This window comes from Sitophilus oryzae, unplaced genomic scaffold, assembly GCF_002938485.1.
Source record: "Sitophilus oryzae breed Bouriz unplaced genomic scaffold, Soryzae_2.0 scaffold_1440_pilon_pilon, whole genome shotgun sequence".
Lineage (NCBI taxonomy): Eukaryota > Metazoa > Arthropoda > Insecta > Coleoptera > Curculionidae > Sitophilus > Sitophilus oryzae.
In genome coordinates, this window is record NW_022146105.1 from 6308701 (window position 1) to 6319424 (window position 10724).

Consider the following 10724-nt stretch of genomic DNA (forward strand, 5'->3'; position numbering starts at 1 on the left):
AACAAAAGCCAGTATTTGAGACAGCTCCATAGAGGCCAGCTCTCCATCCTCGACGTCAGACGTACCAAAGTACATGGCACGAATGGTCGCCGTCTCGGCGCACTCGGTGATAAGGTGTTCTGGTTTTTCCCCATTTTCCCCACAGAATCTGCATTCGCCGTTGTTTCTCAGCTTCAGTCTATTAAAAACTGTTAAATTGACCAGTTGGTCCTCGTTGGATCAACGCAGCTGTGTTAAAAATAATAAATAGGTATATAACTATTTTATTTTGAAGATTTTTTTTTACAGTGGCGTGATATCCAGAACACACAGAAAGTTTTTGTATATTTATGAAACTAGGTACATAATGTAAAATCAAATTCTAAATAACTTTTGTTGTTAATTTTTTGCGGTATTTTTTTTATATTTTTTTTTTATCCCCTAATTCCACTTTTTTCATCAGCAAGGAGAATTTTTGTACGCCGTGAAAGTTGTGTCATAACATTTGTCAAAATTATTTTTCTCGTTATTGGACATGCTGAAGTAATTTCAGGTAATTGTACTGGATAATGTTACTCTAACTATAGTTTTCTCTGTATACTATTTTATATAGAACTCTACTTTGTTTTTAGTCTCCATATAAGTTTTATAAATATAAATATTTTTCAGGTTGTTACAGTTTGGGAGTACGACTCTAGAAAGAAAACAACTGGCATTAAGCATAGTTTGTATGCTCACACGGAAGCCGTAACTTGCCTAGCGGCCAGTCCAGCATACAATGTTATTGTATCAGGATCACGTGATTCCACGGCTATAATATGGGATCTTTCACGTGGTGCATTTGTTCGACAATTAAGAGGTAATTTTTGTAATCAAAACTGCCGATTCTTGACCGATTTTAATGCTTTAATGGCATACCGATTTGGTCATCGAAACTGTGCGGTCTGGATTTTAACGTGTAAGACAGTGATGTAGACAGCTTAATGGAAAATCAAATGTATTAAAAAGAGATAAAAATTGGGTCGACACATTTCTTCTATGCGGTATTGCCGGATTTTGCATCAAAATTTCAAACCGCACAAGTAGGCGTTTACGAAAAATGTTCCTTTTAGGGTTGGAACTTTATTTTTCAGTATTAGTTACTCATTTTACTACAGCTGTAATAGATTATATTCAGTCTAGATCTATTATCAAAATTTCAGTAGTATGCATGACAGTTTTTAAAATAGCTCATATTTTTCTTCATACATTTTCCTACAAACGTAAAAAACCGGCAACACTGTATGCCGCTTTTGATTTTGTCTCTCTGTCAACCGGTATTCTCTGTCACACTCATTAAAATCTAGACCACATAAATTGGATGCCAGCAGGATATATTTTTTCATTTGTACGCATTTAAATAGTTTAATTATTTTACATAGGGCATGCGGGACCGGTCGCCGCCGTAGCTGTTAACGAACTGACTGGCGATATCGCTACCTGTGCCGCCACCTGGCTGCACGTATGGAGCATTAACGGTTGTCCGCTGGCAACGGTAAACACCTGTGTTGGCAGAGCCGATCGCATGCAACAAATTCTTTGCGTAGCCTTCTCTCAGGCCCACGATTGGGACCCATTAAACGTTGTCATTACTGGCTCCACAGATGGCGTAACTAGAGTGAGTTAATGCGTGTTTCTTAATATTTCATTTATTTAAGAATGTTACTTATAATTTTTTGGTACATATTTTAGATGTGGTCTATAGATTACGTTCAGGTGCCAATTGAGTGCGATCCAAATTTCCCCAGTCAAAGGCTTCAGTCTGACAGTAGTAAAACGTCAATAACTAACGAACCATGTAGGCCATCTCCATCACAGCATCGTTTGGTCAAGCAGATCCACGTGTCTCATGATAGCTGCGGGAGTTTGTTGAAATCTGGATCTGAAAGCAGTCTTTCTGAAGACCTAGGCCAAAGAAATTTAGTAAGTCCTAATGTGTATTACAGGAGAGCTGTTACATGTGTACTTATATTGTTTTCCTTATTTTGTCTGAATTTCTCTTCTTTATCTCTTATCTCTCTCTTTTTTATCTGAATTAAAATGACTTAATTTTATTAAACTTTTTTTTCAGATTGAAGTAACAAAACCAACTGAGGGCACTACTAAAGAGTGGCGGAGTGAACAGCAAGAAGAAAAGGAAACATGTAGCGATGGCGAGGAAGTGATAGCGCCCGTGGCACCAGCAAGAAGGAGAAGGTCACGTGTGCATGCAGGATTTAGAAAAAGTGAAGGTAATCTTACGACCTTATAGTTTATTGAGGCATACATTACATTACAAGACATGTAACAAGTTTTATAAAGATATCTATAGTAACATAAGCGTGTTATGCAAAACAGTTTTTTGTAATTTGGCGCCATTATTGTCCGACATGTCAACTTTTTTTTGTTATTGAGTATACTGAAGTAATTCTACACAAACTTTTCTTCAATAACACTTGATAAACAATTTTCCCGTTTATTGCAAACTTTTTGTATTTTAAAGTATTTAAAATATTTAATGCATAAAAATATATGGGTAATATGATCAATAGTATGTATTTTACAGGAGGAAATAGTGCAGAAAGCGGCAGTTTAGACGTGGATGACGGTTCCGGTTTAAGAACGAGCAAGTCCGATACGAGTCTAACCGATTCGTTCATTATTATCGATAAAAAGAAGAAAGTTATAAATCCTCTAAATACGCTAAAACCAGGTATACACCAGGTGTTGGCTCACCCAAAAGTGGCTCACCCCTATACCTTTTTTATTTTTTTCAGATAAAAAAACAAGATTTGGTATATTAGTATATCGCATAAATTAAGATTGATTGACGTATTCAATTGTTTTCGGTCACTTCCTGTGTCATCGGAAATGACTACAACTTTTGATTTTTAAATGACATCATCGGAATTTTTTTTACTTCATTTGATAGAAAATGACATTCTGAATAGAATGACATATCATATGTCAACTTTTGACATTTGCAAACTTTTGACATTTTCAATTAAAAAAAAGCATTTTTTATTTCAGTTTGTGCTAGCAGTACCATGGCCATAAATGTAACGACACTTTGACTCGAAATATTAAATGTGTGGTATCAACTTATTTGTAAAAAATGCTTTAGAAAAACCACCTTCGTTCCATTTCGAAAAATTGAGTTGATTATAAATACGATTTGAGCATCTTTTGAACGGCCAGGACAAGACACGAAAAACATTAGACGATGAGATCTATTTTGAGATCTTGTAGATTAAAAATGATTGTATTTAACACAGCCATGGTTAGATGCACTCTAGATGAAAATTTAAAATATATTTTTTTAGGCGAGAAAGTCAAAAGTTGGCGTATGATATGTCATTCTATTCAGAGTGTCATTTTCTATCGAATAAATTAAAAAAATACGAGGGTACCATTTAAAAATCGGAAGTTGTTATTTCCGGTGAAACAGGAAGTGAATATATACACGAAAACAATTGAATACGTCAATCAATCCAATAATGTCATATACTAACATACCAAATCTCGATTTTTTATCTAAAAAAACAAAAAAAAAGTTATAGGGGTATGCCACTTTTGAGAAACAACCGATATTTTATATATACTTTTCAGGTTGATTAAAATTAATCTGTGACTATTTTTTTGTAGGATTTAAGTGGCAACGTCAGTTAGTATTCAGAAGCAAACTTACAATGCATACGGCATATGACAGAAAAGACAATACCGAACCTGCCTCAATCACTGCCTTAGCTGTATCTAAGTAAGTGAATCTTTTTTAAATAGTTCCAAATTATAATTTCTGAAGTTAGTGTTTAATATTGTTTTATTTTATATATATGGGGTAACTAATTATGGAGTAAAATGCCTGAGAATATTTTTTGTTATTATATATGTGCTTTTGGCAGACATATGTCTCAAAGAATCCGCTTAAATGTCAACACCTTATGTATGTCACATAAGAATTTGTGTTCTTATTAGATGTTTGTTATGGTCCTTTCTAGAATCGTAGTTCCATTTTAGGATCATAACAAAACCAAAAAAAAATCATTAGGCCAATTCATAGTTTAAGTTTAAATTATGAATTATGTTGAATAGGCATCAAAGAAGAAAGTTAGGCTCAATTATTAAATTAGAGTGAAAGATGTCTTTTATCCTTGTACCTAGTATGCTTATAGTGCTTGTTTAGGAGGTCGAAACATTCCTGGGAGAATTTACGGCCCTTAAGTTTGTGAGATTTCGATGTTTGGTTCAGTAGACGATTGATTTTACTTATGTATATATTTAACACTATTACAACTGATTACTAACTATTAAAATGAATAAAAAATAATGTGTGTTGTTACGATCACGTTCTTCGCTCGATCTTGGGCTCGATAGCGTCGCTCGTTAGCGTCTCGATTAGTGTTATCGATTCTCTTCCCGATATCCCGACTACCCTCATCAGTGAAAAAATGGGATGGTCCAGGCGTGGTCCCTGGTTGTACGGAGACCCATATAGATAAAAGAGCTTCGAACGCGACAAAGTTTTTAAAACGAATGAAATCATTAAGTTGTAATTTCTTTTCAAAGTATTTATTTTTTTGCATGAGTATCACATTCATGCAAAACTCAGAATATAAGTTACGCTTATTATACTGGCTTGGTCGTTCTAGATCCCTGGTCTGTATTCAAACATAAAGTAGTTCACACGTTATTGGCAGCGAGCAAAGTATGTGGTGGGAACAATTATTATTGAATTGATTTCAGCAATCGCGGTGGACAGGAGTTTTTTGTGATATAACCTTATTTCATGCCTAAACATTGAACCCGACAACTGAATTTTATATTTATTAAAAAATATACTTTATAATAGTACGTTTTATTCGCTACTATTTTTCACGATTGTCTTTTTTTATTGATATAGATAATTCAAATTAAAAATATTCGATTTTGAAAATCTTAGGTTTATATACCTATGTAAATTTCAAAAAGGATTCCGGTTTGTGCTTATGCTTATGCCACTAATTATAGTTTTTTTATTTAAAGGGATCATAGGGTAGTTTATGTTGGTGACACCAGAGGACGCGTTTTTTCTTGGTCGGTGTCCGATACAATTGGTAGGGCAGCAGATCATTGGTTGAAGGATGAGGGCGCGGAAAATTGCGCCAGTTGCTCTGTGAAGTTTACTCTGTATGAGAGAAGGCACCATTGCAGGAATTGTGGACAGGTTAGTTCTAAGTCTGCATTTACTTAAAGTTTGTAATGGACGCAAATACACTTTAAAATATATTATGTGTTTATACAGTTTATTCTAGAATAGACGTTTTTGAAATAGCCAAATATTAAACTTAATTTTCAAATGTAGTAATAATTACACAATTGAGTATCTAACCTTACAATGGTTTTTAAGTGGTCATAAACTTGGAGCTATTTTTGATATTTTTTCAATGATCAATACATATTACTTCTTGGCTCATTTTAACAATATACAGGGTCGTTATTATGTATGGAAACGGTTGATTATTAGGTAAATATAGGAGGTACCACAAAAAGTTAAATATGAAAATTATTGGGTTTATAAATATCTATTAGCGGGTAATAAATTTAAGTATACAGCGTCGGTCATAAAATCGTGACACATCAAAGTTTCATTTTTTTAAATCGAACCCCCTGTATATTATTGCATATTTCGGTTCTTCCTACAATTCTAAGCAAAAATCGAAATACACACAATGTATTCAACCGTTTCCGAGTTATTGACTTTTGAAAATATCACTTAAACAATTTGATTTAATTAATTTCGATATGTTCAGTTTCATTTAACGATGCCATTCTGCCGAAACTGTGATACTTAATATTTGACATTAGTTCTCAAGTTAGCATTTGTAGATGTATAAAATGAGAGTATATCAAGTCTGGAAATTACAAAATTTTCGTTTAATATTTCAATTCTTCAATTTATGTACATTGTGTATACGATTATTGCTTAAAATTGAAGGAAGAATTGAAATATACAATAATATACAGGGGGTTTCATTTAAAAAAAAAGTTTGATGTGACACAACTTTATGACCGATCCTGTATACTTACATTTACTAGTAGCTAAGAGGAATTTAAAAACCTATTACAACAGTATCACAGTTTCGGCAGAATGGCATCATTAAATCAAACCAAACACATCGAAATTAATTAAATTGAATTGTTTAAGTGATATTTTCAAAAGTCAATAACTCGGAAACGGTTGGTTTAAAGTACATAGTGTGTATTTCGATTTTTGCTTAGAATTGAAGGAAGAATTGAAATATGTAATAATATACAGGGGGTTCCATTGAAAAAATGAAACTTTGATGTGCCACGACTTTATGAACGATCCTGTGTACTTAAATTTACTAGCTAATAGACATTTAAAAATCCTATAACTTTTGTATTTAACTTTTTGCGGTACCTCCTATATTTTACCTAATAATCGACCGTTTCCATACATAAAAGCGACCCTGTATAATCGGCTCTTATAATAATAGGGTTTATCTATATATAATATCTATATATCTTATAATAATAGGGTATATCTATATATCTATATATAAGTTTTCTCTGACTCGTTGGACAGACTTTACTATAATATACACTGCTGTGTAAAAAGAAAAACGTCGCTCAGATGCCCATCGTATTGTCTTTTCTCGGATATAGTCTGTCCAAAGAGCAAGGGAAGATTTCAACAGACGAAATCCCAAAAATGACAGAAAATATCATTTACATGTGAATTAAAATGACAAACATAACTACCATTGTCAGTGATCCTCTCGTTGGACAAACTATAGATTTGAAACTTGGATATAATTTTATACTTCATCAAAACTTCCATTTTTTATTAAAAAATAGACCCACTATACGTTCCATCTCCAGTCCATATCCTTTCCATCAACATTCCGTGTAATTTGATCATATATAAAATTAGACGTACCTAACCGTCTGTAAATGCAACGGAGTTTGTGCATATATAAAACGAAATGCAACGGGGACAGAACGTATAGTGAGAATCAACCACAAACCAGAAATAAAACCAAACGAAATATTTAAATGGTAGTCTGATTTTTTGCATATTACGCTTAAAATTCTCTTTTCAGTGATATATGGTACGTTGGTATTATTGGGGCGGTTTTATTCAATATTCAGTATAATGGAATTTGAAAGTTACTAAAGGTTGCGAAATTAAATTATTTTAATTTCTTTAATTTCAATAATTTGTATTTAATGTAAGTATCGTTTTAGGTGTTTTGTTCACGATGTTCTCGTTTCGAGAGCGAGATCTCGAGATTGAGGATACTGAAGCCGGTTCGAGTCTGTCAGAGTTGTTACGCCTCCTTGAAAGGCGATAAATAAACCCGTAGATCTATCCTTCACCACATTATATCTCGTACAATAAATATATGAGTAGCTTGAGATACGAGATTCTGGTGTTGGTAGTCCAGGACGCGCAACCGAATGTTCCTGCTTGGCTATGAAGTCAGAAGTGCTATATAAACGTAGAAAAGGTTTGGGCCAACCAACATCACAGTCTCGTTTCTTGTTTAGATATAGAGATAAATATATGTAAGATAAGAGAACAATATTAGATGTATAAAAGAAGAAAAAATATTATTTTCTAGTAACCCGTGACGTTTATTAGTCAAGTTGTATAATGTAAAAAAATCTCAACACATCCATATACGGTATGTTGCATTGTCGACCTGAAATCCGATGTAAATTTTAAAAACGGTGAATAAGTTTTCTCAGTTTTACTTTAGAGCAAAACTTATTTGAGATTTTTTAAAGAACTTCTTACAATAAGGCAAATTGTTGATCTTGAATAATTAATACAAACTTATTTTTGGGTCATGCGAGATTCTAAATTAGGCGAAAATTTTTACAATAATCCGGTCCTGGACAAATAAAGATAATAATCACAAGATATGTCACAGTATGACAAATCGATTAGGGTGTATTCCGTTGCTTACCCTGGTTATGGTTTTATGTTCCGTTTCTATCGGTTTCCTGAAAGTTTTCTTATTACGGAACACGGTTCCTGAAAAATTCGGTTATAACTGTCACCAAACTAACCAGTTCGAGAATGCTGGTTTTTCTGGTTTTGTTTGTCAATCAATGCCATTTATGTGACAGAAATCAAGCAAATATTGGAAGTTCGAGTGAAATTCTCATTTAATTTCTAAAATTTGTAATAATATTTTGTATTTACATTCAAAAGCAATGGAGGTTGCGATTTAAACTTATCATGCAGCCATTGTTTCTTAAAGTCAGGAACATTTAAAGAAAACATGAAAAACAAGCCAACAAGTAATCGTGAATGTTTTGTAAGCTATAAAATATAAATATTGATTAGATTTGTTTATTTATTATTGATCTGTGAGTTTAACAATTTATTAATAAAGTACTTTTCAATATTAAACTCTATTGAAAAAAAGAAGCAAACGTAAAAGCAGAGAATAGGTACATTAAAAATGCATAAAAGATAAATTTTATAATAGAGGTATTGAAATTTAGAAAACACCAACATTTGACGTTTCCAGTATTTTACTAAACCGTTCCCACACATTCCGTATCAAACCGATGTTTTTCAGGAACCGCTCTTTACCGTAGTTTACTGGTCTGGTTCGCCTGGTTTTGCAAAGGAATACAGCCTTAGTTTCCAGTACAGGGATTTGTAAAAAATATAATATCCTGTTATATTTTATATGAAAAGTTACACCCACCGGCACGAAAAACGGGCACTTTAAAATTTTCATGTATTTGAAAGGTTTATATATGCATTAGTGTTCTAGTGGACCTATGCATATATAAACCTTTCATATTAATGATTTTTAAGCAATTTGTAGCTAAATTATTTGACTTTTTAGTACCTCTTTCTAAATTAAAAATGAAAGTTGACATCTGTAAATTATACGAGGCAAAACAAACTGTCGATATTTTGGTGAAAGTTTGAAACACCCTGTGGAGTATGTTAACAAAGCAAGGAATTTAAAAATCATTTTATCATCTAGGTGTATCTTTTCTCGATAGTTTGTTTTTTGATTCATCTCAATAGCTTTATTTTTTTTTTGGTGATATTCGTAAAATAATCTCAACACATCCATATACGGTATGTTGCATTGTCGACCTGAAATCCGATGTAAATTTTAAAAATGGTGAATACGTTTTCTCAGTTTTACTTTAGAGCAAAACTTATTTGAGATTTTTTAAAGAACTTCTTACAATAAGGCAAATTTTAATCTTGAATAATTAATACAAACTTAATACAACTGTGGAGTATGTTAACAAAGCAAGGAATTTAAAAATTTGATTCATTTCAATAGCTTTATTTTTTTTGGTGATATTCGCTTTTGAAGAAAACACTAACATTTTTTCGTATTTTTTACATTAAAACCATGCCTTTGCTTTTGGTCCTAGTCAACAGACCTATAACATAGTGTTTATGATTTATGTAATGTCACTGTCTTTCAAAAATCTTCTTATTATAGTCTGTTGGGCAGTTATTCTAGCAGATACGGTTTTAAGTCGAAAAGTTAATCTCTACCATGATCAATTAAAGCAAAAATAGTCGATACTTTAGAACTTAAGGCTATCTCTGCTAGAGTGAACGTTAATAAACAATAATAATAAGACTTCAATGACAATGCCATTACAAAAACAATAAATACTATTTTATAAGTGTGTTGATGAGAACCCAAAATCAATGCTAAAACTGCTGTAAATCGTTACTGTCTTATTCAAAAGCGAATATCTCCAATAAAAATATAGCTATTGAAATGAATCAAAAAACAAACTATCGAGAAAAGACGTACCTAGATGATAAAATGATTTTTAAATTCCTTGCTTTGTTAACATATTCAACAGGGTGTTTCAAACTTTACCAAGATATCAACATTTTGTTTTACCTCATATAATTGACAGATAGAAACTTTCATTTTTAATTTAGAAAGAGATACTAAAAAGTCAAATAACTTAGCTATAAATTGCTTAAAAAATCATCAAAATCGGCCCACTAGAAAAAAATATGTTAAACTTTAAAATAGATTAAAATTTTAAGGTGCCCCGTTTTCCGTGCCGGTGAGAGTGTATATTTCGTAGATAAACACATTCTTGAAAAGAAAAAAAATAAGAAGTGGCACGTGTTTTCAACTATTATTCCAACTATTCTGGTACTTACTTGTTTTTCATCTTCCACTTATAACAGAATATTTAATTTAATTTATTATTTGTCGATGGTCCTTATCAATATTATTCTCGTTTTTATATTTAGTCTTTAATAAACTGTTCCTTTTGGAATTCTTCTTTTTACATTTATAGTCTTTAATAACTGTTCTGCCCTATTTATAAAATGTACAGAAAGTAAGTTGCTTTATTTTAAAGAATTCTTTAAAAAAGTTTCAAATAATTTTTTCTGTAAAATAAAATGGGGAAAACTTATATCATTTTTAAAATTTACATGGGATTTCCCATGTTTAGATCGGCGATACAACAGACTGTAGAGGATTCCAGCGTTAAATATATTTAGAAGAAAAATCAAGAACAATAACCAATATTTGATATGTATACAAAATATTTGATAGAATTCCTGCTTGGTGTTTTAGCAAAAACATATAAACTCAATCCAATTAAACTATAATTTACGCCTAACCATATGGTTGTAAATTTATTAATTTGATCGTAAAGTTATATATATTTTTATTATACCCGGATAAAAAAATAATAGT

At 31.9% G+C, this 10724-nt stretch overlaps 1 protein-coding gene across 1 annotated transcript in view; it reads left to right on the forward strand.

Moving 5' to 3' along the window:
* Positions 1-8045, forward strand: part of LOC115876921 (WD repeat and FYVE domain-containing protein 3) — a 103733-nt gene extending 95688 nt beyond the window's left edge. Inside the window, exons 35-42 of the mRNA XM_030892968.1 lie at positions 649-838; positions 1401-1636; positions 1711-1941; positions 2090-2249; positions 2564-2710; positions 3643-3754; positions 5020-5200; positions 7246-8045. Of these exons, the coding sequence (XP_030748828.1) occupies positions 649-838; positions 1401-1636; positions 1711-1941; positions 2090-2249; positions 2564-2710; positions 3643-3754; positions 5020-5200; positions 7246-7356 (1368 nt within the window). The 3' untranslated portion in view covers positions 7357-8045. The remainder of the gene's footprint in view (positions 1-648; positions 839-1400; positions 1637-1710; positions 1942-2089; positions 2250-2563; positions 2711-3642; positions 3755-5019; positions 5201-7245) is intronic.
* Positions 8046-10724: the final 2679 nt, after the last annotated feature.